This window comes from Trachinotus anak, unplaced genomic scaffold, assembly GCF_046630095.1.
Source record: "Trachinotus anak isolate AG129_WGS33_773 ecotype Australia unplaced genomic scaffold, CSIRO_AGI_Tana_v1 ptg000021l, whole genome shotgun sequence".
Taxonomy (NCBI): domain Eukaryota; kingdom Metazoa; phylum Chordata; class Actinopteri; order Carangiformes; family Carangidae; genus Trachinotus; species Trachinotus anak.
The window spans coordinates 4,211,744-4,239,160 of record NW_027273872.1 but is presented as its reverse complement, the minus strand read 5'-3'; the positions used below and the strand labels follow the sequence as shown (position 1 = coordinate 4,239,160).

The following is a 27,417-nucleotide window of genomic DNA, read 5'->3' as shown; positions in this document are numbered from 1 at the left end:
GTAGAATAATCCATGTAAATCATGTTAAATATAATGTTTTGCCTTGTGGAAAGCAGGAGCTTTATCATACTTGGATGTTTGTAAAACATTGTTCATACATACACATCAATTCTCACTGTGGCCAATCCAGCTGTTATCCTCCTAATAACTCTCCTCTTTGAATACTTTTCATTTGTATTCCTGTTCTCCTGTCCTTCTTAAGAGAACAAGCTTTTTTTTTTCTTTCTTTATCAACCCAGGGGGGGGGGTGGCATTACTCAATCTTCTTTCCACCCAATTTCTATGCTAATAGCTCTCATCTGTTCACAACCACTTTATCTCAGATACATGTGACCTTATTAAGGTGATTTAAGGTTTCCAGAGTTATAATTGCACAGATTGGAGTGTTTCGTGACAACTTAGCACATTTCTTTGAGCTCATGATGACCTTCAGCTCACAACTTGTTTCTCTGAAATGAAAAGTACCATTTTCCTTTACTTTAACTGTCTTTATAGCAGTGTCTTTTGCAGTGAAGCTTCAGATTGAAGGAGGCTGGGAATAAGATAACAGGCCATTGGTTTAACTCGATTTCACGGCTGGTCTGTTCGGCTGACTGGAAAGAATACTGCTGACCAGTTACGAGTTGCTTCCTCTCTTATTTTTTTTTCACCTCTCTTTCCCACATACGCAGGAGGGGAGGAAGGACAAAAGAGAAAGAGGAGTAAGCCGGAGGCCTTTCCCACTGCAGAGGATATCTTCTCCAAATTCCAGCACCTCTCCCACTTTGACCAGCACCAGGTCACCTCGCAGGTAAGACCAGACAACCCCACCAGTTAAAGGCTTCATTAATGCAAACACTCCAGGAGCCTAAAACAAGAGCCCCCCCACAAGGTGACTCATTTGGATGTAAATGTAATTTGAGTGTGATTTGATTTCTCTTGTGAGATGTCTGAATACAATTTGAATGGATAATGCACTCAGGTTGCAGTACCTTGAAAACCCAGCAGAACATAATGTATTTACATTTTTAGATAGCACAGGTTGTAATGGAGAATGCAGGTGATCCAGAATCCAATAAAGCCAATAATTTCCCATGGACTATGAAATTGTAATTTAATTTTCATTTGTATTTTTAATTACTTTTAATTCAAATATAGCTAATGGCGAAAGGCCTTTATTTGCTGCACAAAGCATGAGCTGCCATGGATGTTGCAACCACAAAGAACTGTGAGGAAAGTGTGAAGGTAAAACATTAGACATAAATAAACACAAATTAAAACAAACACATAAATGAAATTTAAAAATTAAAAACCGCTAAGAAAATAAAATAATTGAGACCAACAACAGATCAGTAAAAATGAATGAGACATGCAAATTGAAACTAGGAATAAAATGAGATTGAATAAAATAATGATTAGACCAATAGAATAATAAGACAAAAAGATAGATAGATGATAATTAAGACTTGGTTACTGAAAGGCGCAGCTAAAAAGGAGTGTTTTCAGTTTAGATTCAAAAGATGATAGTGTTGGAGCAGCCCGAATATGATTAGGTAGCGTGTTCCAGTGAATTGGAGCATAAAAGCTGAAGGCAGTGAAACCAAAATGGATTTAAAAAGTCTCAGGGTCAAAAGCTGTCTCACAATGTTCATCCCCTATTTGTCAGCTAATAGTTTCATATGTAGGAACAACTTCCCAGTAGATGATGGTTGTGTTGGTGTGCCTCCTTGTGTAAAATAGCTTCACATTTTGGAAATGTGCTTATTCGCTCATATCTGTTTGTTAAAGGCAAGAGCCTGGCTAGAGGTTTCTCCCTGCTTCCAGTTATGTATGCTGAGCTAAACTAATGGTTGTGGCTTCGTATTAAATGGATCGATGTGAGAGTGACATCGATCTTTTCTTATGCATAATTTTCTTAATTTTCGTATACATGTTAAGCATAAAATCTAATTGAATTTATATTCCATTTGTCAGACTGGTTCCCTGACAAACAACCAAAGTTGAGTGGCTGATAAAATCACTTGGCATACTTTGAATGTTTCTACTCATACTAGATAGAGACTGTCTCTGTTGTTAGCTCTGCTGAACAACAGCGTGTTGTATTGTGTCAGAGCCAAGGCTGAAATATTGTTGTTTTTTGCATGTAAATGGTGTCTGATTTCTGACTTTTGTGTGCAGGTGTCCAGAAACGTGCTGGAACAGATCACCAGCTTTGCCTTAGGGATGTCCTATCACCTGCCCCTCGTCCAGCACATTCAGTTCATCTTTGACCTCATGGAGTACTCCCTGAACATTAGTGGCCTCATAGACTTTGCTATTCAGGTACGGATATATTTTTTTTGGTAACATGGATAAATCCAGAAAAATCTATTTGTAGTCATCACTGTTTATAAAAATTGTGTTTTCAGCTTCTGAATGAGTTGAGTCTGGTGGAAGCCGAGCTGCTGCTGAAATCATCCAGCCTGGTGGGAAGCTACACCACAAGCCTGTGTCTGTGTATCGTAGCTGTGTTGAGGAGATACCACTCCTGCCTCATTCTCAATCCTGAGCAGACAGCGCAAGTTTTTGATGGGTATGTGACTCAATAATAAGCTGTGATGTTCGCCAACAGGATTCCAAAAATGAAAATCTAGACTAGAGTACATGTTTGATTGGGGGCTCAAACCTGGAACTGTATGGTTTTGTGGTTATTGTTGTGAAAACCACTGAAATAGAGCTTGTAACCCATCCCTAGGGTGATTTTGGTGGTGTTAAGACATCAGTTAAATGTATAATTAAAGTAGTATAAAGGATGTTTGGAGTTGCAAGTTAAAGAATCTTTCCACTGTCTTTAATGAGGATTTTTATTGCCTCTGGACTGCTGACAGGGCGCTTAGTTCCTGAACGCCTGTTCTAGCTGATTCTGCTGTTGGTTTAAACTAAGCATTACTTAAATGCCTTAAGTGTTAAAGATAAAGATTGCTCACATAAAGCCTCTATTTAAAATCATTGCAATTAAATCTAAAAGTTTTGCTTATACGAGAAAGAAATAGCTTGATGTTTGGGGGAAATATGCTCATTTACTTTCTTTTGGAGACTTGGACAGCCTGCAGCCGGCTAATTTAGCTGAGCACAGAGGCTGGAAAGAGGGGGAAACAGCAACTCTGGGTCTGTCCAAAGGTAACAGTAGTTTCCTAATTGCACTTCCAAAGCTCTAAAGCTCCACAAAATCGTTTTGTAGTTTTACGAGGGAGTATGTGCTGGACTGTTTCTCCAGGTGTTATTGATCTTGGCTGAGAAATAGTCTGGAACATAACCACAGGTAAAACTGCAGATTGCTCTTTTTACATTTCAGTTTTTGTATGGATTAAACACACAGGATATAGTGAGTTGATCAGTGAGCCTTAGAGGTGCTGGAAAGTGGGTTTTGTTACCTCTGGACAGAGCCAGGCTAGCTGTTTGCTCCTGTTGTCAGTCTTAATGCTAAGCTAAGTTAGCTGCTAGCAGTAGCGTCATACAGCCATGAGAGTGGTATCAGTCTCCCCATCTGACACTTAGCATGAAATCAAATAAACTACCCCAATCTGACTTTTCCTTTAAATATACATCTTAAGAAGTTGCAGGTCCGTCACGTGTGTAAATGTGTTCACAGGTTGCGCATTGTGGTGAAATCGGGGGTGAACCCGGCAGACTGTTCCTCTGCTGAGCGCTGCATCTTGGCCTACCTGTATGACCTCTACACCTCCTGTAGTCACCTCAAGAACAAGTTTGGAGAGATCTTCAGGTAGGAATGCCTCACAAAAAAACATATGTAGCTCTGGTGCTGAGCCTTTTTTGACTAAAAACTCAAGTTGTGTTTTTTTTGGAGAAGGGAATGTGTCAAATAGTGAATCACACCAGAGATTAATCCTAACACTTATATAGAGTACATGCTATGTATAGTATTTGCATCCACTTTAATGTACCATCCCCGTTTCCAGCAGTTGTGTATAGTAAATCAGATATCCCTAAATGTTATTTTGTTATCTGTGTTTGACTCATTGTAATTTTAGTTGTTCCTTTTTAGCACCAGTCTTACCTCTTATTCTGTTTTCTCTCTCAGTGAGTTCTGCTCCAAAGTGAAGAACTCCATCTACTTCAACACCGACCCGTCAGACTCCAACATGCTTTGGGATCCTTTGTTCATGATGGAGGCCATCGCCAACCCCTCAGCCCACAATTTCAACCACTCCATGGTGGGCAAGATCCTCAACGACAGCCCAGCTAACCGCTACAGCTTCGTCTGTAATGTGCTCATGGACGTGTGTGTGGACCACCGAGACCCTGAGAGGTGTGTAACTCGTATAACAATTATGTTGTTTGTGTTCCTGACATTGCTACAGTTTTCAACTCCTTGTTGGACTGTTGTTGACATTGTGTAATGTGCTTTCAGGGTGAACGATATTGGGATCCTGTGTGCAGAGCTGACGGCGTATTGTCGCTCTCTGAGTGCCGAGTGGCTCGGCATCCTCAAGGCTCTCTGCTGCTCCTCTAACAATGGCAACTGTGGCTTCAATGATTTACTGTGTAACGTAGATGTAAGTTGTGCTTTCATAACTGTTTATCTGGCACTTGTCTTGTTTTGATCCTTACCATAGCTTGCATTTAAACATCTGTTATGTCAAATGTCTTTGTATGTCACATTTTGGATAATGATATCATCTAAATACGTTTTTACTCTTTGGTATTTATTTTTTAGTCTTATATTTAGTTGTCCTCTAAATTACAGCAGCTTTTCTCACTACACTTTCATTTGAAAGTTGGTCTCTGTGCTCGTGCCCTTCAGGTTAGCGATTTGTCCTTCCATGATTCCCTGGCAACCTTCGTAGCCATTCTCATTGCTAGACAGTGCCTACTCCTAGAGGACCTGGTTCGTTGTGTGGCCATTCCTTCCCTCCTCAATGCAGGTAAGGATTATTTAACCTTTAGCACTGTGCTATAGAAAAATATGTATTGCCAATTAAATCAGTGCAAAATTCTCTGTTGCAACTGCTTGTTCTTGTACCATCATTGTATTTTCCACCTACCCCCTGTCAACTGCAGAAATACTCCATGGGGTGTGAGCACCCCTGGTTGAGAACCACTGCTTGAAACAATCCAAAAAGCATCTATATATAATCTCGCAGCCACCAGGCTTTCTGTAAATGAGTGAACAGAACATTGCTATTCGGCTCATAGAAAAGAACACCAATCTGTGTAATGCGTTGCTTCTGTCAGAGAGGAAAGTAAACGCAGCGTTTTTGATCAGGATCCATGAAACCTTGATGTGCTTTGTGCACTTGCCAGAGAAGAGCCTCTCTCTCCCTGCTGTTAATCTTTCTTCTCCCAGCTTGGACACAAAGCCCCATTCAGCCATGCTGTTTGGTGTTTGGCTCATTTTATAATGCAGCTACACATGCCAAATGCCAGCAACTCTGGCTTCTGATAAATGCTTTGTTCTCGCTCCCTCTTTTACGACTGCAGCTCTATGAAAATTCCTCTTCATCCTAACTGATGAGAGGTCCATCTAGGACAAGGCTTAAATTTAGATGTCAGACTTTGATACAATAGATGATGCCTCTGCAAAAGAATGTAAACCCGAGTTATGAGAGGAAACGCGACTCTAATCAGCGCATGTGTGTCTGGACTTACCTCCAGCCTGCAGTGAGCAAGACTCTGAGCCAGGAGCCAGACTCACCTGCAGGATTCTGTTGCACCTTTTCAAGACGCCACAACGCAACCCTGTCCCCCAAGATGGTGTGAAGTCAGGTAGTGAACGCAACCAACAATAATGTTTCAACTCATCTACGTTTCTACCTGAGTGTGACTCTGCATCTTAACCTGGTGATATGGCTTTGCAGATAAATCCTCAGTTGGCATCCGGTCGTCTTGTGATCGCCACCTTCTTGCTGCCTCTCAGAACAGCATTGTTGTTGGAGCAGTATTTGCTGTCCTAAAAGCTGTCTTCATGCTGGGTAAGAATGGTTGTAGCATTGTCATGTTGTTAAATTTAAGGTCAGAACCTGTCTTACAAAAAAAAATCTGGTTTTCCTGGTCAAACCTCTGTTCATGGTGCCACTGATAGATCTCACTGGTTGATTGTACTGGTCTCTTCCTGTCTTAGGTGATGCTGAGCTACGAGGCTCAGGGCTGTCGCACCCTGCTGGCCTCGACGACATATCTGAGGGACGCAATGTCTCTATAGAAACGGCCAGCCTAGATGTGTACGCAAAGTATGTTCTGAAGACGATCTGCCAGCAGGTGAGAATATGAGTCGAAATGAGGTGAATGATATGAAACTGACTGTTACAGTCAGTTTGAAATGGAAGATGTGAAAATGAAGGTACTGAGATAACAGCTTTCTACTCTGAGGTCCAGTGCATAGTTTCCTTGTCATGGTCAGTATTATCAGTGCTGTTGTATTTTTTGTTTGAAAGCTTTTGTGTGAATGCACATCGAAACAGCAATGTTTCTGTTTCTCCTAAAAGAAGTTCTCCTGCTTTTCTGAGCTATTTGTAAATGCAGTAAGCCAAAGATGTATAAAAAGTAGGAATGAGATCATTTTCTGCAACAGATGTTATTTATGCTACATGGATATGAGGGCCGGAGAGAGAGCTGGCAGCAGCTCCGAGGGCTGGACTTGCTCTGAGCCCTTCAGAGACTTCAGACACATTTTCTACCCAGCAAGGCTCTGACATGTGCAGTTCTATTCCTGAGAAATGAACCTTTGCCCTGTTTTCATCACCACCCACCCAGCTTTGGATAAACTTGCTTTGCATTAGTCATGGGTCTACATGATTCTATATCTTAAGCTCTGGTATCACTCAAGTCATGCTCCTAAAATCAGATGCTGTAACTCAGGTATTAGGGTGTCAGGGAATGTAATTTACTAACTGCTTTCACATTTGGATTTCTGCCACTTTTTCCTCTTTCCCCGCTTTCCCCACTTGTTGTGTCCTGCAGGAATGGGTTGGAGAGCGCTGCCTGAAGTCTCTGTCTGAGGACAGCAGTGCCCTCCAGGACCCAGTGCTGGTAAACATTCAGGCCCAACGGCTGCTGCAGCTTATTTGCTACCCTCACCGCCAGCTGGACAGTGATGATGGCGACAACCCACAGAGACAACGCATCAAACGCATCCTACAGGTAGAAAATACACATGAGCTCTCATTGTATTTTAATTTTACCTCTCTCTGTTTGAACGGGAGAATGATTTATTTCAGTTTAAATGAGAACTCTCAGTTTGTGTGTGTGTGTGTGTGTGTGTGTGTGTGTGTGTGTGTGTGTGTGTGTATAAAATGTATGAAAAATGTGCATGTTTTTCAAGTGTGTAGGCCTTGACCATCTCCAATGATTCTATGAAAAACAGTAACTTGAATCAGAACAGTGAGGTTTTGCTGCCCTCTCGTGGCTGAATCAGTGGTTGAGGAGGTCTCTGAACCATGCATACTGAGAACTGGCTTTTGCCAAGAGAGGGGTAAAAAAATGTGTATAACTAACTAGTGATTCTGTTTGATAGAACATGGACCAATGGACGATGAGGCAGTCGTCCCTGGAGCTGCAGCTGATGATCAAACAGAGCACCAACAATGTAAACCACTGCTTTAAGTGCATCTAGCTATTGTTTGATGGATGAAATATGAATGTGTAGTCTTTATCAAAATAATCTGAATATTCCTCTTTTATTTATCAATAGGAGCTCTACTCACTCTTGGAGAACATAGCCAAGGCCACTATAGAGGTGTTTCAGAAATCAGCTGAGATGAACTCCAGTAACCCCTCAGGGAATGGAGCAGCAGTCCAGGGTGGCTCCGCATCCAACAACAACAGCACCACAAGCAAGATGAAACCTATTTTAAGGTGGGTCCTCCTTCGTAGGAGATGACTGAATTTTTTTTCCTCTGTGTTTTTCTTTGTATTAAAATTTGGAAAACAATTTGTTTGTAAATCTGAAGTGTAGGTGATACTGTTACGGCTTTAACCCTTTCACTTTTCAATTTGCTTGCTTACCTAAAAAAAAGTATGCAGATTTATTCCGCAAAAGGGGCCAAATGCTAACCCTAAAACCTTCTTTTCCTTGTCTTTTTGCTCTGCGCTCAGTGATGCTGAGGTCTTCACATTTTTGTTTGCTCTCTGATCTGCAGCTCATCTGAGCGGTCAGGTGTTTGGCTGGTGGCTCCGTTGATAGCCAAGCTGCCCACCTCAGTTCAGGGCCATGTACTGAAGGCAGCAGGAGAGGAGCTGGAGAAAGGACAGCACCTGGGCTCCTCCTCACGTAAGGAGAGGGACAGACAGAAACAGAAAAGGTCAGTGGCAAACTCACACTTCTTTAGTACTACAACAAATCAGATTTTATTTACTCTGGTTGGTCTACAAGACAAAAACCTTTGCTAGAATCTGTTTGACTGGAAGGGGTCTTTCATCTTGCGTCACTCTTACAGGCTGTGGAAGCTACAAAAACAAAATTAGCCAGCCATCTGAGCACCAGTTCTTCCTTATTAAATTCAGTTTTTCCCTCCTCAGTATGTCTCTGCTGAGCCAGCAGCCGTTCCTGTCTCTGGTGCTGACCTGCTTGAAAGGGCAGGATGAACAGAGGGAAGGCCTTCTCACCTCGCTCTACAGCCAAGTGCAGCAGATTGTCACCAACTGGAGAGAAGACCAGTACCAGGATGACTGCAAGGCAAAACAAATGATGCATGAGGCTCTGAAACTACGCCTGAATCTTGTAAGAATTTATTGAACCAGCTTTACAGCACAGACTCCCTGGCTGTGTAAAGTCCATGTGTAATTAGTTTTGTACCATTGTATGTTGACTTTTTCTAGACTTTAATCTCAGGGAACCGGCACTGCCAGGGTCTCTACAGGTCTGAAAGAGTCCTGCAAAGCACTGAATTTAGTTTCCTTAAAAATGTCTTAGAATGTATTAAAATGTCTAATTATCTAAATTTAATTTACATAAATCAAAACTATTTTCTTTTACCTGCCATAGTCAGTGATGTAAGTTATAAATTATTTTTGTATCTGATTGCAAGATGTTGGCAGATGTTACGCCGTGTTATACCGTTATACAGCAGTTACGAGGCTCAACCACTCATAATGAGCAAATGTTGAATTTTTTTTTTAGCATGATTGATTTTTATTTATTTGTTTATTTTTTTTAGCTCCAGTTACTTTAAATGAATTAATTAATGTTTTGGTTCATTTTGGTTCATTCATTTAATGAACTATATGTTCAGGAACTATTGTTACTTAGTTCTGGGAAATACAGAACAAACTTTGGACAAGTTCATTAAACCAATCATGAAAAGGGCATAAAAAAATCAACCTACGTGCTATTAATCAGGTCATTAAAAGTCTTGAATTTGCCCTGCAGAAACCCTGACTATGTTGCAAAGTCCATAATATGAAAGTTAATCATCCAAAACATTTAATGAAAGCCATTTACTTCATTATTACTCTACTATTTAAAATCCAACATTGGGCACCATGAGGAGACTAACAGTGTGCTTCCCTCTTTACAAAGGTGGGCGGTATGTTTGACACGGTGCAGCGCAGCACCCAGCAGACAACTGAGTGGGCAGTACTACTCCTCGACATCATCAGCAGTGGCACAGTGGACATGCAGTCCAATAAGTGAGTGTTGAGTGCAGTCCGCTCATTATTCCTCTAATTGGACACTTGAGTTATTATTTTCAAACACACATTTTTACCTGTTCAATTATCAGTCACTTGATCTGCCTGACCCTGCATGTTTCTCTCCAACAGTGAGCTCTTCACAACAGTGTTGGACATGTTGAGTGTGCTGATTAATGGCACTCTGGCTGCTGACATGTCCAGCATCTCTCAGGGCAGCATGGAGGAGAATAAGAGAGCCTATATGAACCTCGTCAAGAAGCTCAGGGTAAGAACAGCACACCTTTCTCACCCACAGCCAGCACATTGAGTCTGAAGATGTGCCCCTACTTACAAAAAGTCGTATTGTGCCTCTATTCTTCTAATGACTGTGAAGGGATTAAGGGGTTTTGTTGTGCTTCAAAGTCAAGGACCATTAGCTTTTTGCAATTTTTTTCTCTTGCGTGAGAAAGGAGATGAAAGGGTTATAGCATCATCAGTAAAAAAATAATACAAGTTCAAATGGAACTGCACATTGTTCTGCCAAAATAGTCACCTAAAAAAAACTGTATGAGAGGCTCAAAAAAGTGAAACAATGGCATAAATCATCTGGTGTGAAAAAGGCTTTCACGCTCACAGAAAAAATGGTCAAGAGTAATTTTAACTACATCTGTCCTGACCCCCTGATTACTTTGCATCTATCTTCAGCCTAAAACGGTCGTTAAATAATATACTCGTGTGCAAAGCAAATAAATTGCTTTGAATTGTTTACATTTTCTTAATCGCTCCTCTCCCCAATGTCCCCATTTCATCTCCACAGAAAGAGCTTGGAGATCGTCAGTCAGAAAGTTTGGAAAAAGTTCGTCAGCTACTGCCGCTGCCCAAGCAAACCCGTGATGTCATTACCTGTGAACCTCAGGGCTCCCTCATAGACACAAAGGGTAACAAGATCGCTGGCTTTGAGAAGGAGGTAAGCGGCTTAATCACATGCTCATGTTCCCTGATGTCTGCCTGCAAAGTGAAGTTGCATTATGAGTTGTATCTCCAAGTAAAAGCAGGATGTAATCTGTCTGATAAATATTCGTGGTATATATTTTGTGTTATGATAGGTTAGTGTAGATGCAAAAAATGGACGTGTTTACATTGTGCCACAATGTGGTTAAAAGTACTTCTTTTAATAACAAACCTGAAATAAGTTGAGGCTAACTTTGCATGTACGTGCGTAAGATAATTAGACTGCTGTGATTTTGTTCCATCAGGGCCTTCAAGTCTCAACCAAACAGAAGATTTCTCCGTGGGATGTCTTTGAGGGTCTCAAACACTCGGCCCCTCTCTCCTGGGGGTGGTTTGGTACGGTGCGCGTTGACCGCAAGGTCACCAAATTTGAGGAGCAGCAGCGTTTCCTGCTCTACCACACCCATCTGAAGCCCAAACCTCGTAGCTATTACCTGGAGCCACTCCCTCTGCCCCCTGAAGAGGAGGAGCCCCTGACGCCCGTCTCCCAGGAACCAGAGAAGAAGATGATGGAGCCAGTGAAGCCAGAGAAGAATGTACCTGCTGTGCCCTCTGACTCGAACAAGAAGAAATCCAAGAAGAAGACGAAAACTCCGCCCACCAAGACTGAGGTCAGTTACGTCTACCATTAATCATTTTAGAATAATATGGTTTTAATGACAGTCAATCTTGATATTTCCCATATCAAGATTGACTGTCACTAAAACCATGACTTTTGGATCCCACTTCCTTTGTTCCCTGGATTGATGTCTGTACAGTCAGATTTAAAAAGTAACTTTTTTTTCAGGACTTTGTGAACCGTACACCAGGTGGTGTAAGCTATGGGACTAATATGCCACCTGAGCTGATGCAGAACCACCCATATGGCAGGATGTCATACAACCAGCCAGCCATGAGCATGTACACACAGAACCAGCCTCTACCTCCAGGTCAGTTCTCCGCTTATTGGTTAAAAAAACAATAACCTCAAAACCATCTGGAATTGTGTTTTACGTAATTTTTTTTTTTTTTTCCACAGGAGGTCCCGGTTTAGAGCCTCCATACAGACCTGCCCGCAACCCACAGATGAACAAAATGATGCCTACTCGGCCCAGCTACCCAGGCATGATTCCGGGCATGCAGGGAAGCATGCCCGGAATGATGCAGCTGGACAAGCAATACCCGATGGGTTATAAGCCCCAGCCTAGCATGCCACAGAGCCAGATACTGCGCCAGCAGCTACAGGTCAGACTGGTGAGTCAGTCCGCACTGACAGCTCAAGCAACACCTTCTAGTCAAGTAGAGCTGAACAAACTGAGTAGCCTGTGAGATGAATTAGGATAGTTGATTGCCTGTGTGATTGCTAAAAACCCATTTGGACAGGATTAACATTAAGGGGGGAAGTGGGGGGTAAAATATTGGTCTGCGGTAATATGGTCTGGTAATTTAACTCATCCCCCTGGACAGGATTTTAATATATTCCTTATGTGGTATTTGTACTAGTCTTCTAGGAAAGATGAAACTAGAGATACAAGAACATTGCACCAGACAGGATTTAAATTACATAAGGACTCGCGAGTTTGATGAAGAAAAAAAAGTAATTTCAGCTATAATTATTAACATTATTAACATCACAGGCAGGACATATTAAAATCACCTCCTCTAGATAATAAATTCTGTCCAAAGGGGTCTTTAGATAAGAATGATTGTTTTAAGTGTCAAAAGTTATTAAATCAGTACTAAGAATCCTCTTCTACACCATTGAATCTTTGCTGTTTGCTGACTTGCTGTTTCTCTCTTCAGAATCAGAGCATGATAGGGCAGCAGATGAGACAGATAACACCCAACCAACCATACACTCCAATGCCGGCATCTCAGGTAAATGTTGTTTTAAGACGCTGTGTCCATATTTAACAGGATTCCATTCACCATTCCAGCATTTGCAGATCATTTTCGGAACGTCTGCCATCTTTACAAAATACTTGCTCATGCATACGCACTTTCATGGTCTTGCGTGAGTTTAGTACATAAATAATTCTGACAAAGACGCTATCAATAATGGTCTCCTTCTCTGTCTTAGTTTTAAAATCTCTATTGTCTCTGTGTGTTCAGAACATATCTCAGGGCTATACCACATACGGATCACACATGCAGCAGCATCCGTCCCAAGGTGGCGGTATAGTTCCTTCCTCCTATGGGAACCAAAACTTCCAGGGCAACCATCCTGGAGCCAACCCAGCTGTGGTGGATCCTCTAAGGCAAATGCAGCAGAGGCCCAGTGGTTATGTTCACCAGCAGGCTCCAGGCTACGCACACAATATGCAGAACACGCAGAGGTCAGTAAAGTGTTATAAGAAGGGTTTTTTTTTCTCTTCACAGATGGTTGACATTATTCTCATAATTTACGTTTGCATTGTTTTTTGTCCTTCATTTTACGTCAACTGCATTGCAACCAACCTTTATATTTCTTCTTCCCGTCCTGTAAACCTCAGGTTTGCCCACCAACCCCTCCAGAATTCCATCATGCACGGTCTCGGTCACATGGGAGGCCAGGGTGTCCATCTAGGCCTGAGACCCAATCAGATGCTGACGGAACAGCAGCAGCAACAGCAGCAGCAACAACAGCAGCAACAGCAGCAACAGCAGCAGTACCTCAGACAACAAGCACTCAGAGTATGTCACTTGATCATCATCACTTTAGCAAAGTTTAGCTACGTTTTGGCCAAGTTAATGAGTAACTTGGGAAGTGAAAAGGAGGCTGTTTGAGAGTACTGTCTGTAATGATGTAGCGCTGAAGCTATCCAGTGTTAACCAGTTGAGATTAATTTTTTAAAAGATGTTTCTACTAAAATACAAGTGGTTATGCTGAAAAATAAAGTAAAATATTTGGACACAAGTCAGGTTGTGAGAGAGCAGTTGTTACATCTCCTGATTTCTATGTACCATTTGGTTGTGCTTTGCTCCCACTGTTTTTGCCAGTGAATGAAGTTGTCTTGTGTAGCACTAAAAACGGTAAATTACATGACAGTCCTCTTTGCTGCCATTGTTAATTCTTGTGTGGTAAATGTAAACATGATATAAAATGAATACTGCAACACTGCTATTTAGTTATGCAGTAATTTGTAGAGCCCATGCATAACCACAAATAACTAATAAAAACATAACTTTGTTTAAGCTAAGTCCAGTCTGCAGGAGGCTCTGAAAGGCACTGACCTAAGGCTGAGAAATTCAGGCTGTATTACAACTCTTAAAATTGCGGTTTTAAAATCAAAAGTCAAAAGTCTTCCTCACTAATATCAACTATTATCCTTTTCCTGGTTATCCACAACAGCAGCAGCAGGCGGCCCAACAAGTTCAACAGCAGCAGCAGCAGCAACAGCAGCAGCAGCAGCAGGTCCAGCCACAGCAGGTTCCTCCTCAACAGCAAGTTCCGCAGCAGCAGCAGCAGCAGGTGTCGGCGGTGGCTCCGCCAGGCCAGGCACAGAACCAGGGCCTGGGTATGCAGCCACTGCCCCCCCAGCAACCCATGGTAGGTCCCATCTTGATATATAAAAGGAGAGCTGGAGTCAGCCATTTCTAGAAGCACTGTCTGTGTCAGAAAGATTCATATAGAAATATGTAGTCTAGTATAAGTACACCTACCCACACAGGTTTTATCTGTCAGTCTTATTGAAGAGATAGTGGCTTTGCATTCAAGTATCATGCTAGTAGTTCTGCATGTTTTAGCCAATGAACAACTGTGTATACATTACTGTAGTCCATGGAGCTAGTTTATTTTTGTGGTTTATACAAATCAACATGCAGAGACTTGAAAGTTAAACAATGCAGTTAGATGTTTTTATTTTCGTCAAAATTGCAATGAAATCATTTTGGAAACTTCCTGTTGGTGCATTCAAGACTTTGCCATCCAAAATGTACAGTTTCCTGCTTTTTAAAAACTAATAATGACAGAAGTCATTGTTGAATCTAGTTAGTAATTTAAATGCCTTTTGGTAGCCAACTCGACCGAAAGGGACATTGTTGCCTCCTTAAATGCACCACTAGACGTGTTAATGTTTTCGGCATGGTCCATGATTAAAACTGCATCACCACACAACATAATTTTGATTTTAAAAATAAAGGAAGCTGTGGGCCCTGTTGGATTACTTACTCCAAACTAGTTTCAAAATTCTGCAAGTTGTTTCTCATAGCATACTACAAAAAACTGACATCTGTAAAAAAAAAAAAATGTCAGGAATCAGTCTAAAAACTGAATTTTGCCAAATGAGCTGTAGGGAGGTTATGTATATGCAGCTAGTATTGATTGGGTTTGTGCTAAACAACAGTGGGGCCCTGTAAAAAATTATGTGAATCTCTATTTTAGTTCCCACGACAGGGAATGCAGCAGACTCAACAGCAGCAGCAGACTGCGGCTCTGGTCAGGCAGCTGCAACAGCAACTTTCAAGTAAGTCAGAAACTTCTTCAGACCTCATCTTTTTTTTTCTTCACATTTATGCGTGAACCTACTGTTTTCAATATTCCATGTTTATAATGCAATGTTCCTCCTCTTTTCAGATACACAACCAGGACAAGGCACCAATTCATATTACTGATAGTGCTTGTTCATAGTAGTGTGCAGAGAATAGGCCCTGATTATGTGGGGAGGGCCAGCTCTGTAGAGTGGCAGATGAATGTGTCCAGTCCTGTGTAGGCTGTTAGGAGGGAAGACTGTTCCAAGGCACAGGGACAACCAAACAGATGAACCAAACCCCATCTCGACCACTGAGGCAACGATCAGAAAATATCCTGACTTCAGTCGTGTAATTATGGATTATCAAAGGAGGGATACTGCTCTGGAGTAAACAGATAATGGTTAATAATGGAGAAGTCTATGTAAAAAAGTACCAGAAATTATAAGAATAATGCAATTTTTTTATTTTATTTCAATTTGTACAATTTTTTCAGTTTCGTGTATTTCTCATTAAAAAATCATGTCAGTTTTTATGTCTTGTACTTGTGTTGGCTGCCTGTATACTGTTTCAAACCTATCAAACATTTAATGGCAAGAGTATTGGGGATCAAAGGACTGAGGCTGTTGATAACCAAAAAAGAAAATCTGAGTAACTTCTACATCATCTGTTGATGAGATTGTGTTTGCCATTGATTATTTGTTCCCACAACTAATTCAAATGAACGTTTCTAAACAGCAACTTAATGTACATAAGCATTTCATTCTCCAGTTCTCAGGGGTAAAAAATTTGTCGGGAGTTGGGAGAATTTATTTCATCAGTAGATATAGCTGAAAGGATAATAACATGATGCACAGAGCTAAATGACAGCTTTTAACAACACAGGTCGTCTTTTATTTATTCCACAACTGTCTTTAACAAGGCGAGTTGAGGCAGGAGGCATTTTTCCTGGACTTATTCCTGCAGTGGTTGGCCAACGTTTACAGTTGCAGTGTGTGTCTCAATGTCGCACTGCAATATTACAAGTGAAAACAATACCTGAAGCTTCACTACAATAGTTTTAACAGCAGACATTTCCACCTGTTGCAGCAGGAAAACCTCAGGTGTTCCCAATAACATTAATGATGCCACCCTCGTATTCGCGTGTCCCAGTGAGCCGGCCTGAACAATACCAGGACCCTGAAACTGAGCTAAATGGTATTCAGCCATCATTCATTTTATTATTTAATTGGGCAACTTTTCTAAATTTAGCATGGGAGTGTTACTACCAAGTAGAAATAATGTCTGGAACATTACTGCACACTGGCTAAGGAATAACTCCAAAAGAAGAAAAGCAATATTTTTGGTGAGTGTACTGAAGGATGCTTTGACATACACACCATTCACACCATTACTACCTGCGTAGTATTTAGAGTTAGGTTTCCTTTAATATCAACAAATCCATTTTGTTCTAGACTTCAAGCCATGTACACTGTATATGTATTTAAAACGAATAGACAAAAGGCCCCTTCAATGATTTCAAACAAAGATGGTGTTAAAAGGAACATTTAAGTGGCCCGTGCAGGTGTTTCCACTTTCTACCTATTTATACTTCTGCTTAGGTGGTGTGGGGTGAAGCTGTAAAAACAGTCTGACCTGCCACAGTAGAAAAGAAAAGCACAGGTGTAATTGATGACAATAGTGAAGGTTGTTTTTCAGTTAGATGCGTCAGTTCCAGTTTCTGGGCACATGTTCACCCCCTGCCGTGGCTTTCTGAAATACAGGACATGGAACAGGACCATTTCTGTATGAGCTCCATTTGTTTCCTGCTCTGTCAGGTCAAAGATGCTGGAAAAAGTGTTGTGAAAAGGCTCAATACCTGATGGTATCTAACTCACTAAGACTGTTAAAGGTGTAAGCTGTTCTGTCTTGACAGCTGACAGCAAAACTAACAAAAAGTGAGGAAGATGATGATGAAGCACAGTCGGAACACCTCAGTCTTTAGAAGATGAAGTGAAAACACTTGTAGAAGTAGAAGTAAGCCAGGACTTTTATTTCTTACTGAATCAGTCCACAGGGAACATAAACTATTCCTCATTTCAATTGTATTGCCGTTTGTTAGGTTTTTGTTTATCTACATTCTGACTTTCCAGTCGACTAAAAAGTACACCAGAGTTAGATCCTAGTGCTCTCCCCTCAAAGGGACAGTCCAATCCCTGATGCCTTGGCAGGAAGTTCAGAGCTGCCCAGCTCCTCTCGCTTGGTTGCACCCCGAGTCTGGACAGGAGTTTGTTAGAAATCTCTGGCACTATTGGCTGGAGGAGTGTGCCATAAATCCTCAGGCATTCAAGCGAGACATGGATGATGGTGTCTAGCCATTGCTGGTCTTTACTGTTCTTCAAGTCCAGCTTCCAAGGTGCGTGGCGCTGAACAAAGCCGTTGGTCTGCCTCACACAAGCAGTGATGGCCTCCAGAGCTTTGTACACATGCATGCTCTCATAGTGCTGCTCTACCACAGCAGGGAGGCTTTTCACAGCATCCAGCATGTGGTAGTCTTCAACCACAGCCCTGCCTCCCTGTTCTCTCAGGAAGGACTGAGGACAGAAAGAGGGGTAGACCTGGGCCGGGTTTAGAGCCGGAGCTGTGCAGCGGTTGAGCAGACCACCCAGAGAGTCAGCTAGCTCTGCGTTGAGCAGCTTGAGTACTTTGTGATCTGTGTAATCGCAGTCTGAGTCTGGGACACCCTGACGCAGAAGAAAGTACCTCATCCCATCAGATGTGAACGTCTGGGAGCGTTGAAGAGGATCCACCACATTGCCCAAACTTTTAGACATCTTCTTTCCTCCTGCTGTCCAGTGAGAGTGCACATATATCGTCTGTGGCAGCGGCAGTCCAGCTCCTAGAAGGAAAGCTGGCCAGTAGATGGCGTGAAACTTTAAGATATCCTTTCCTACAATGTGATGAGCCGCATTCCACCATTGGTCGTGATTATCTGGATATCCAGCTACTGTGAGGTAGTTCACCAGAGCATCTAGCCACACGTAGATGGTTTGCTCAGGGTCATCGGGGACTGAGATGCCCCACTGAAGGCGGCTTCTCTGTCGGGACACTGAGAGGTCAGGAAGGTCGTGCTGCAGCCACTGGAGAACAGCCTGGTAGAAACACTCAGGCTGTATGGCCCGGGGATTTCCTCTGAGCCAGTCGAGCAGCTGAGACCGAAACGCAGACAGACGGAACATGTAGTTTTCCTCTTTCATCCACTCCACCTGCAAAACAGTGAAGAGTCGATTGGTAGTAACATTATTTTGGACTAAAACTGCACAAGCTGTGGAGTCGTTGCTTGATTTCTGCTTAAAGGAACAGTTTGGGAAAAATGCTTTCCTTGTCTGTTCAATATGAAATTTTTTTACACTTTTTCCAAAGATTAAATAAATGAGATCATGTGTTAATTAGTGAGCTTTTTAGGTATAACAAAGTAGATTTTGTACAACATTCACACAGTCAGACTAACAGCTTCCCTTTGTTTCTAGTCTTTATATTAAGCTAAACTAACAAAATCCTGGCTTTACCTTTACATCGAATGGATAATAAAGTTGGTGGACTTGGGGAAATGGTCAAAATCAAAGGAGCAGAGACTGACTTTATGCCCTCCCCTGCAACGCCTCTCCAAGTCCCCAAGCTTTGTATTTTCTCAGACTTTAGAAAGCTCCTCCAGATCCACGTAAGACGTAAGAAGTACTCCTTGTCAGAAGTAAACTGATCATAATGTGTACAATGGGTAAAATTCATTTATCTTCACCGATATTACACTTATGTTATCATCTCAGTTTTGCTTTACTTACCTTGTGTCCACTCTCCAGAGACACCTTAATCTCCTTCCCTGATGAGTCCATGGCATCGCCCACCTGCGATGGCGTGAGGAAGCTTTCATCCTGTGTGGAGTACCACCCCTCATAACGCCCCTTATAGATGAGCCCTTTGTTCCAGAGCACTGACCAGAAATGCTCCACAGCCTGACGGTGTCTCTGCTCAGTGGTTCGTATGTAGTCTGTGTATGAAATGCTGCAGCTGTCGAAGAGATGTTTGAATCTCTCAGACACATCGGTGCAGAAGGTCAGGGCATCTTTTCCTGCAGCTGCAGCAGCTTGTTGGATTTTCAAGCCATGTTCATCTGTGCCTGAAATGCAAGGTAACAGGAAAGTTCACAAAATGTGGTTTAAAAAAAGGAAAAAGATCACAGCCTTCCAGATGCTGCTCTGTTGGGAATATCACTTTCTGCGCACAGACTTCCAATTAATGACGGATAACACAGGTTCTTACACTGTGACAAGCCCAAGACTGAGGCTATCACATGCACATGTATATTTTACCTGTCGAAAACTTTGAGTTGAAGCCCTGAAGCAGCTTATACTTATGTAGGCAGTCGGCTATCACAACCGAATACAGGTGTCCTAAATGAGGAGAAGCATTGACATAGAAGATGGGAGTGGTTATGTAGTAACTCCTCTCATCTTTGCATTGATGGGTTAACACAGCGATCCTCTGGTGTCTCCACGGAGCTGAATTTGGTGATAAAAACGGGTTTTGTTGCAGTCTGTGAACAGCCTTACAGCTTCTGGTTACAAAGAGCAAAGGGAACCTCATCGTTGTTTACTGCAGGAGTGCAGAAAGAAGCTAAGTGCTAGTCATTCATTTAGCTAGCTAAAAGATTCCGTTTTCGCCGAAAAACGGATAAACGAAAAAAACAGAACCACAACCGGAAAAGCTCTGAAAGTAGTCTTGGTGAATGTTGTAGACCGAAATGATATGAATCATTTAATTTAAGGCTTGTTCTCTATCCCAGTCGCACATGTGTTTTTGCTTGCTCCTGAAGGTTAGCGCTACTTCCGGGTTCTATAAACAACAATCGCTCGTCCAATCAAAACGCTGGAAAGAGTGCCCCAGCCACCAATGAGATGGCGAGGACTATTTCCTCAAAGCAATGCTGACGTAATTGTGTTGTTTACTTTTTCAGATGTTAAAACTGTTTTGACAGGAAGTTTTAAACGTGTCAATCAGCAAATATTTAAAGGAGAAGTCTGTGGATGTGTGAGTGAGCATATATGTTTTCTCCAAATACCTTTATTGGAATAAACAGAGTAAAAAAAAATTAAAAAGCGGTTTATAAATGGATTGTGGTCAAACAGAGATCCCTGTAATGAAACAAAAAGCTTCCTAAAAAGTCAAGCAGCGTCATGATAAACGTCATGATAAGCTTTAATATCGATATGTAACATGGCTGCCTATAGTAATAGTCAGCTCGCTGATAAATAAAAAAGCATGAACAGCAACAGAGGTGAAGGTTGCAGGTCCATCATCACTGTCTTCTTGTTAATGAGCTCATAAAGTGGTTAAAACTAAAACTCAGTGTAACCTGTCTCCTGCTGCACTTTACGCTGAAAAGAGTGAAAAGAGAGTGTTTATTTGGATTAAAAGAGGAAGGTGCCCAGTGAGGATGCACATGTGAGGGGTGCTGACAGTAAACACTGTTTATGATGTGTAGATACTGCTGGTTTGACTGGAACATATGGAGTTGGCTTCAGGGACTGAAGTACAATACCTCCTCCATGCTCTATCTTGTGTCCGAGTCTTGAAGAAAGACCTTATGTTTTCATCATAATTCCCTTAAACCCAAGTTAACAAGTTATTCTAACTGCTTGCCAGTCAAACTATGTACGGAAATTATCCTCAGATGTATAATTATATTAATTAGTAATTATAGGGATTTTTACTTTGATAATTATGTGTTGAATATTTTTTTAATCGATTATCACAAATGTTAATGAGATATCAGCAGACGGGGACGTGCAGGGAGGAGCCCCCTCCCTCCTGAAGTGACGGCTCCGCCAATCAGCTGCTCCACTTCCTGCTGCTCGGTCAGCCGTAACGGAGGTAAAACATTTTTTACAAACTGCACCGTTATGCGACAGATGAATCAGGTAACTAGTCACAATTTGACCCCCCCCCCCCAAAAAAAAAAAAGGAGTTAGAGAAGTGGCCAGTCCTGCGGGTCGCAGCAGCTCCAGCCTCTGGCGCCGCGCAGCGTCAGCCCGTCATGTGATGTGCAGCATGGGCCGCCTGTTGCTCGACTCATGAGAAGTTTCTAAAAGCTCCGTTTTCTCACACAACCAAGGTTATTTTCTTAAACGTAACGCAGGAAGGCTGTTTTCTTTTGCTCCAGATGGAAGTGAACCGTCTGGACTTCTACATCGGCCTCTCACTGGCGGTGAGCTCCAGTGTTTTTATCGGGGGCAGCTTCATCCTGAAGAAGAAAGGCCTTCTGCGATTGGCCAGCAAGGGTTCAATGCGAGCAGGTACTGGAAGCTCTTACTAAAATAAAAGTAAACCTGAGCCACATTAATGCATCAGTTGTATTCAAAATGTATATGCAGAAAAGAAGAGTCATGATGAAAATGTAGTTGGAGTAAGAAATAAAAGCCCCTGTCAGAGTTATATTATTGTGCAGGGCTGCATCCACCAAACTGTTATTTATTATTATTATTATTATTATTATTATTATTATTTTCTCGTTGTTATTATTTGGTTCTAATCAACAGTCTAAATCCCAAAGATGACAAACCCTAAAATGTGATAAGTTGGAACTAGCTTATGTTGAAAAATAACAACTGATTAATGGATTATCAAAATATAAATCAAATATATTTTCCATTATTCGACTAATGGATGAATCGACTAATTGTTGCAGCTTTATCATTATGTATTATGTTACTGGATTATTACTGATCTATTGCTGTAAAAGCAAAGTAAGTATTGATTAAATGCTTCTAGTTACATTCCACCAATGCAAAAGGTAAGGGAAACTTCATAGTTGTCTATATGAGTATGAAAATGTGGTGAGGAGGAGATGCAGGTATCGTAAATCCCGTGTAAACATTCCATTTAAAGCCAATGAGTCATTACAGGACATCAGCCTGGATAAGTTTTTATATAAAATTGGTTACTGGTGACAGAAGCGAGTGACCCTCCAGATTAAAATCAGTTATTTTAAGTGAGAAGACTGTAACTATTCATGTGACATCTACTCCAGTTTTCCTCTCTGTATCTCACAGGTCAAGGTGGATATGCTTACCTGAAGGAATGGCTGTGGTGGGCAGGACTAATTTCAAGTAAGTGAATGATTCACCAACATAATTCTTCTATAAAATGGGTGTTTGTTATTGCTTGGTTACACTGCCTACCAGTCATGCACAGGAACATTGTGGCCTTTGTTTCTCAAACAGAAAAAGAGGCTCTTGTGGGTTTGGTATTTTTGCTGGTGACTTCGCAGTAGATCTATCACCCACACCACAGCTTTGAAGTACACATTCCTCCAAAGAACTCATTTGCACATGTGGGCTGCAACAGCTCTGAATTTTTGTACACTGATGGTGCTGTTGATTTGTTCTAGTGGGAGCTGGAGAGGCGGCTAACTTTGCTGCATATGCATTCGCACCCGCCACACTGGTGACACCTCTTGGAGCTCTGAGTGTACTTGTGAGGTAATTTATTTAACTTTAATTTTTATACCACTGATGCTGCTGATCACAACATGCTGCTGGTGTGATACAGAAATGTAAGAATATCATTAGCATATTAGAATATTAAAAGTCTTCTCAATACGTCTGGCAATATTCTGTATTTTTCTTAGTGTCAGCAAATCCCACAAAAAGATCAAAGCTTCAAGAAAAGTTAGCAAAAAGAAAAATGTTGCATAAAAAAACATTGTTTTTTGTCTTAATTGATCTTGTGACCTGTCAGATTTCCTTCGGTGAAGGGGTAAGGACACGAAGCCATGTAAATATTAAGATGCTGTTTTTGTGTGATAACAATTGGCGTCCATATTAACATTTTCAGTTCCTTTTTTTGTAGAGAACTTCACAGTATTCACAGTGAAACAACAGCATTAAAAAGGTTAAAGGTCTGTTTTCAGTTGGGAAACAGCTGAACGGCATCACAGCCATCTTGTAAGAGGCGGACAGACAGAATGAAGCTGCTGTGCCACACTGATAAAATCCTCATTTTATAACTGCTGCTTAATATGACAACATCAACGTAAATCCATCTTATCGATAGTAGCTCTCCTATGTTATTCAGTTACACTGTCATTTAAAATGAACAATCACAATTAAAGTCCGAGGCGACTAAAGGTTGTGTTAACTGCCACACATCCCCTGACCATCACTGGGCAGTTGTTTACCTCTCACAGACTGAAACACAGAGGCAGTGTTTTCAGATTTACACAGTCTGTAGGCCATTTTGGAATGAGAAACGGTTTTAGTTTGGATAGAGGGCTGAAACCAAGAGAAAAATATGTGTGTAGTAATTTAACTGGCTTAATTTGGTCATAGTCAAAGAAATGTCTACTTGCAGCTGCCCATCACAGGCTATTGCCTTAGTGTGGACTTATGTTGTGAGTTAAGAGTGTCTTTTCCTTTTCAGACTACTTAAGTAGAACAAGTCTTAAAGAGGTGAAAGTACCCAATATTTAGAATAAAGTAAAAACAGCCAGAGAATTTGTTTTGTGTAACTAAGATACCTTTTTTCCTTTCTTATTCCTTTATAATCTTGTGACCTCTCAGATTTATCTTGGGACCCTCTGGGGGACCAGATCGTCAGGTTGGAGCATCAGATCTATGACTGAAAATAGTCCAAGTAGAGTGTTTCCTCCTGTTTGAGAAATGTTGGCTGAAAACTACACTGTCCAGCTGTCTTTTCTCAGGATTTGTTGATTATTATTATGATGATGATGATGATGATAATAAGAATATCTATTCTATTTATGTAATTTTGGTCTTCTCTCCAGTGCTGTGCTCTCCTCTTACTTTCTGAATGAGAGGCTGAATGTGCATGGGAAGATTGGTTGTTTGCTGTGCGTCCTGGGCTCCACAGTGATGGTGATCCATGCCCCACAGGAAGAGGAGGTTGCTTCTCTCGCATCCATGGCAGAGAAGCTTAGAGACCCAGGTAGAGACAGAGGTTGATCAGTGTGAACTTCCCTTCTGATCTGATTAACCATGCTGTGAAAATGAAATCCCTAATAACGGTTGGATGGATTTTTTTCAGGGTACTAACTCATTCTTGAATGCTCTCACTAGGTTTCATTGTGTTTGCTGTGTGCGTTGTGGGAAGCAGCCTGGTTCTTATCTTTGCTGTGGCTCCGCGGTTTGGACAGAAGAATGTGCTGGTCTACATCCTGATCTGCTCTGTGATTGGCTCCCTCTCTGTGTCTTGTGTCAAGGGCCTGGGCATTGGCATTAAGGAGCTGTTTGCTGGGACAGCAGTGCTGAAGGAACCCCTGTTCTGGTCCCTAGTCATCTGCCTGGTAATCTGTGTCAGCGTTCAGATCAGTTACCTGAACAAAGCCCTCGACATCTTTAACACCTCTATAGTCACGCCCATCTACTACGTCTTCTTCACCACGTCTGTCATGGCCTGCTCTGCTATCTTATTTAAGGAATGGTTGAGTATGACCACTGACGAAGTACTGGGAACGATTAGCGGGTTCCTCACCATCATTTTTGGGATCTTCCTCCTCCATGCCTTCAAGGACATTACATTTAGCTGGGATTCCCTCCCGCTGTACCTACGGAAAGGTCCTCAGGGCTTTCCATGGGGCCACCAGCCTTATGTGGCTGTTCCCAGCCACGACAGCCAAGCAGAGGATGAGATAAAGTTGCCAAGAGAAGGAGGCTCAAAAATGGGGTGGGGTGCACACCAGAGAGCTCCTTAACAGTCTTGTCACCAAGAAAAGTTGCTTATTGCAATTCTGAAGCTTTAATGCACATCACAGCTTTACAGTGTGACAAGTTTACTAAATCTAAATATCAAGTCTATCTTATTCAATGCAGTATGCATTGGATGAACAAAGTTGCCTTAAAATGAACACAATTTTTGCTGTCAACACACTGAAAACCATATAAAATGTATGTTCTTAGTCATACACAATAGTACATCCACATCTTTTTCCTTTGGTTGGTAGTATAATGTATATACATGTGAATGTCTGTTGCACTGCTGTGTAAATTTTTTACACTTTAAGTTAAATTCATTGAAGATTTAATATTATTCTGCATAAGCCAGGCTGTGCCTTCTGTTACTGAAAATGAACCTATCCACAGTGTTGTGCAAATGTATGAATTGATTTACGGCAGCAACTTTATTTGCCCTGAATGCATCCAATCATCTCTTGTTGATGAACAACTATGAATAATTCCTCTGATGGGTTACTGTTAATACCTCATACAAACCGCACCAAAGAATGTTGTTTCCCTGTATGAATTAATTCCCATCATGTGCCAAGCTGTAACATATCTCTGCTGTAACTGTACCTTTTGTGTGTTTGATAATGCTGATTAAAACATAGCTACAACAATACTTTACTACAGTTTTCCAAATGAAGTATTTGGCATTTTGTTTATTGCATATGTACAGTCTACAACCTTTAGCTGTTGATCATGCCTTTTCAGTCATGACATTGTTAGTTCTCTTAAATTACAGCAGTGTATGTGGTGAAGTCCTTATGGCTGTCAAAAACAGTTGGCAAGTTGAATGTCCCAGATGTGTCCATCTTTCTGCAGCCTCCCACACTCAGCCCACTAGTTACAGCAGTGGATATTAACAAATTCAAGCTGATTGCCAGAGTAATGGCTTGAATCCAATCACTTGACAAAACCAACATAAGGGCACTGCTTGCAACGGGTCACAATATAAGTGTTTTGCACTCATATGCCGCTAAGTGGAGGGCAAATAAAACCCTTGACTTCTGCCTGGGTTCATGCGTTGTGTTGATCTCAGGCACTTGTAACACAAGTAACACTTCATCTTGTTCCTTCCAGTTGATCAGACAGTTCTGCAACATTCACAAGGCTGTGTCAGGACCAAATGGCCTTGTCACAGAGCAAGGGCCGCGTGTCTTGTCAGTCCTTTCAGTGACAGTTTTTAGTCTGACATAGTCTCAGAGAATGAGCCCCGGGTCCTCTGAGTCTGTTCCAGTCTGTTTAGGATGAACTGGCTGGTGTCGATGAATCGCTCCACACAGTTAACGAAGCACATTTCTGTCCTTGAGTCCAGCTTTGGCCCGGGTTTATCCATACATTTCTCCTGGAGACAGAGACGCAACAATTTAGGCAAGGTCCAGTGGATCATACATGGCATTACAAGCAAATTTAGTAGGGCCGCGACAAATTGCTGAATTGTCTCAGCTCTTAACATTAGTACTTCACATTTAACAGAAGAGCTTGTCTGCTGAAAATGTGAGAGAAAGTCCTGGTATGTTACAATACCTGCGACCTCTGGGGCTCACAATGCAAATATTAAAGTGGAGAGCTAAAACAATTTAAACTTATCATAGGACCAGAAAATATATTGAGGGTCAGCAACAGGTAAAAAGAACATGATGCTCTTCAATGGGGGGGGGGGATGTAACGGAGACCATTTACTTAAGCACTGCACTCACACTCAAATTAAAAAGACTATTTCCATGCAAAAATGTCAAATATTTCATTGTTCCAGCTTCTCTGTGAGGATTTGCTGTTTTCTTTAAATCATTATAGTTATTTGTATTTATTTTGATATTTTAATAATAATTTCAAGGCTTGGACTATTGGCTGCACAAAACAAGCATTGCGAAAGTGTTTCTTTGGGCATTTTCCAATCCAAACAATCAATACAGAATATAAGCAGGAGACTAATCCATTATGTCAGTAATCATTAGCTGCAGCCTTACAGACAAGACGTCAGGCGTTATGTGTAATACACATTACTTTGATGGGTAATAATAATTTAAGGATATACAATAAAAACTAACCATTTTCCTACATTATGTACTTTTTTCTTACACTTAAAGTGCATTTTCCTGAATATACACAGTTTGACTTTTTACTTTGAGTGAAGTATGTTTACACTGTGCTATGTGTGAGTTACTCCTGCACCACTGAGCGGACCTGGAGCGACCGGGTGACACACGGACTGCCGGGGTCACAGAGGAGGCTGCGGGCGGCCCTGCCCGATATGTGCGCTTGGATACCAGCGAAGCAGCAGCAAACAAAACCCGCAGATTCAGCATGTACGTCTTTACAAGACAAGCAGGCTGCTAGTTACACTCAGAACCGCGAGTGAAAAGCCAACGCTGAGCTGCCCTGCTAGCTTAAAGCCGATCTTACCCAGCAAACCTCAGTCATTTGATGAACCAGCTGCTGAAATCTTTGCTTCTGAGACTCGATTTCGATGAAGTGCTGAAGCTGAGGGTCGGCGGTCGCTCCCTGGCCGTCCATCCTCTGCTGAAGAGAGCTCGTCACAGGGATATTTCTGTGATTATGAAGCCTTATGGCTGTATTGCTGACCTTCACGTGTGTGAATGGACGACAGGAAACA

The 27,417-nt window shown here is 41.7% G+C and overlaps 4 protein-coding genes across 9 annotated transcripts in view; 2 read left to right on the top strand and 2 right to left on the bottom strand.

Annotated features, from left to right (window-relative positions):
• Positions 1-15,562, top strand: part of med12 (mediator complex subunit 12) — a 24,470-nt gene extending 8,908 nt beyond the window's left edge. The window contains exons 17-43 of one of the 3 annotated variants that reach the window (XM_071506603.1): positions 672-790; positions 2,158-2,301; positions 2,388-2,551; positions 3,611-3,742; positions 4,061-4,288; positions 4,391-4,535; positions 4,784-4,904; positions 5,635-5,745; positions 5,838-5,951; positions 6,101-6,237; positions 6,940-7,119; positions 7,493-7,564; positions 7,670-7,833; positions 8,118-8,279; positions 8,497-8,698; positions 9,497-9,606; positions 9,739-9,874; positions 10,406-10,555; positions 10,845-11,210; positions 11,387-11,528; positions 11,618-11,823; positions 12,382-12,456; positions 12,691-12,914; positions 13,071-13,251; positions 13,910-14,107; positions 14,942-15,023; positions 15,134-15,562. In XM_071506603.1, coding sequence (XP_071362704.1) covers positions 672-790; positions 2,158-2,301; positions 2,388-2,551; positions 3,611-3,742; positions 4,061-4,288; positions 4,391-4,535; positions 4,784-4,904; positions 5,635-5,745; positions 5,838-5,951; positions 6,101-6,237; positions 6,940-7,119; positions 7,493-7,564; positions 7,670-7,833; positions 8,118-8,279; positions 8,497-8,698; positions 9,497-9,606; positions 9,739-9,874; positions 10,406-10,555; positions 10,845-11,210; positions 11,387-11,528; positions 11,618-11,823; positions 12,382-12,456; positions 12,691-12,914; positions 13,071-13,251; positions 13,910-14,107; positions 14,942-15,023; positions 15,134-15,171 — 4,103 coding nt within the window. In that variant the 3' untranslated portion in view covers positions 15,172-15,562. Of the gene's footprint in view, positions 1-671; positions 791-2,157; positions 2,302-2,387; positions 2,552-3,610; positions 3,743-4,060; positions 4,289-4,390; positions 4,536-4,783; positions 4,905-5,634; positions 5,746-5,837; positions 5,952-6,100; positions 6,238-6,939; positions 7,120-7,492; positions 7,565-7,669; positions 7,834-8,117; positions 8,280-8,496; positions 8,699-9,496; positions 9,607-9,738; positions 9,875-10,405; positions 10,556-10,844; positions 11,211-11,386; positions 11,529-11,617; positions 11,833-12,381; positions 12,457-12,690; positions 12,915-13,070; positions 13,252-13,909; positions 14,108-14,941; positions 15,024-15,133 lie in introns of all 3 variants that reach the window. The other 2 variants (XM_071506602.1, XM_071506604.1) reach the window with 2 other exon arrangements.
• mars2 (methionyl-tRNA synthetase 2, mitochondrial) lies at positions 15,473-19,903 on the bottom strand. The gene is made up of 3 exons (XM_071506605.1): positions 19,377-19,903; positions 18,849-19,183; positions 15,473-18,272 (listed from the first exon to the last, which is right to left on the bottom strand). The coding sequence occupies exons 1-3, from the start codon at positions 19,648-19,650 to the stop codon at positions 17,106-17,108; spliced, it is 1,776 nt and encodes a 591-aa protein (XP_071362706.1). The 5' UTR covers positions 19,651-19,903; the 3' UTR covers positions 15,473-17,105.
• Positions 16,172-25,424, top strand: LOC139637749 (magnesium transporter NIPA2). 4 transcript variants are annotated; one of them, XM_071506607.1, is made up of 6 exons: positions 16,172-16,224; positions 21,227-21,359; positions 22,116-22,172; positions 22,454-22,544; positions 23,849-24,009; positions 24,141-25,424. In XM_071506607.1, the coding sequence occupies exons 1-6, from the start codon at positions 16,222-16,224 to the stop codon at positions 24,773-24,775; spliced, it is 1,080 nt and encodes a 359-aa protein (XP_071362708.1). In that variant the 5' UTR covers positions 16,172-16,221; the 3' UTR covers positions 24,776-25,424. The 4 variants fall into 4 exon arrangements, with proteins under 4 accessions (XP_071362708.1, XP_071362707.1, XP_071362710.1 ...); XM_071506606.1 differs by lacking the exon at positions 16,172-16,224 and adding an exon at positions 16,237-16,372; XM_071506609.1 differs by lacking the exon at positions 16,172-16,224 and adding an exon at positions 18,918-19,041.
• timm8a (translocase of inner mitochondrial membrane 8 homolog A (yeast)) lies at positions 25,421-27,417 on the bottom strand. The gene is made up of 2 exons (XM_071506610.1): positions 27,207-27,417; positions 25,421-26,145 (listed from the first exon to the last, which is right to left on the bottom strand). Exons 1-2 carry the CDS (start codon positions 27,315-27,317, stop codon positions 25,984-25,986), a joined length of 273 nt encoding a protein of 90 aa, XP_071362711.1. The 5' UTR covers positions 27,318-27,417; the 3' UTR covers positions 25,421-25,983.

Bases quoted from the DNA above. Each gene is read 5' to 3' on its own strand.
- mars2 (XM_071506605.1), bottom strand. From the start codon at position 19,650: ATGAGGTTCCCTTTGCTCTTTGTAACCAGAAGCTGTAAGGCTGTTCAC. The intron at 19,184-19,376 runs GTAAAATATACA...CTTGCATTTCAG, and splicing joins CAACTCAAAGTTTTCGACAG to GCACAGATGAACATGGCTTG. The intron at 18,273-18,848 runs GTAAGTAAAGCA...ACTGTTTTGCAG, and splicing joins CTCTGGAGAGTGGACACAAG to GTGGAGTGGATGAAAGAGGA.
- timm8a (XM_071506610.1), bottom strand. From the start codon at position 27,317: ATGGACGGCCAGGGAGCGACCGCCGACCCTCAGCTTCAGCACTTCATC. The intron at 26,146-27,206 runs GTAAGATCGGCT...CTCTGTCTCCAG, and splicing joins AAATGACTGAGGTTTGCTGG to GAGAAATGTATGGATAAACC.
- LOC139637749 (XM_071506606.1), top strand. From the start codon at position 16,280: ATGGGAGTGTTACTACCAAGTAGAAATAATGTCTGGAACATTACTGCA. The intron at 16,373-21,226 runs GTGAGTGTACTG...CTTTTGCTCCAG, and splicing joins GAAGAAAAGCAATATTTTTG to ATGGAAGTGAACCGTCTGGA. The intron at 24,010-24,140 runs GTAGAGACAGAG...TGCTCTCACTAG, and splicing joins AGAGAAGCTTAGAGACCCAG to GTTTCATTGTGTTTGCTGTG.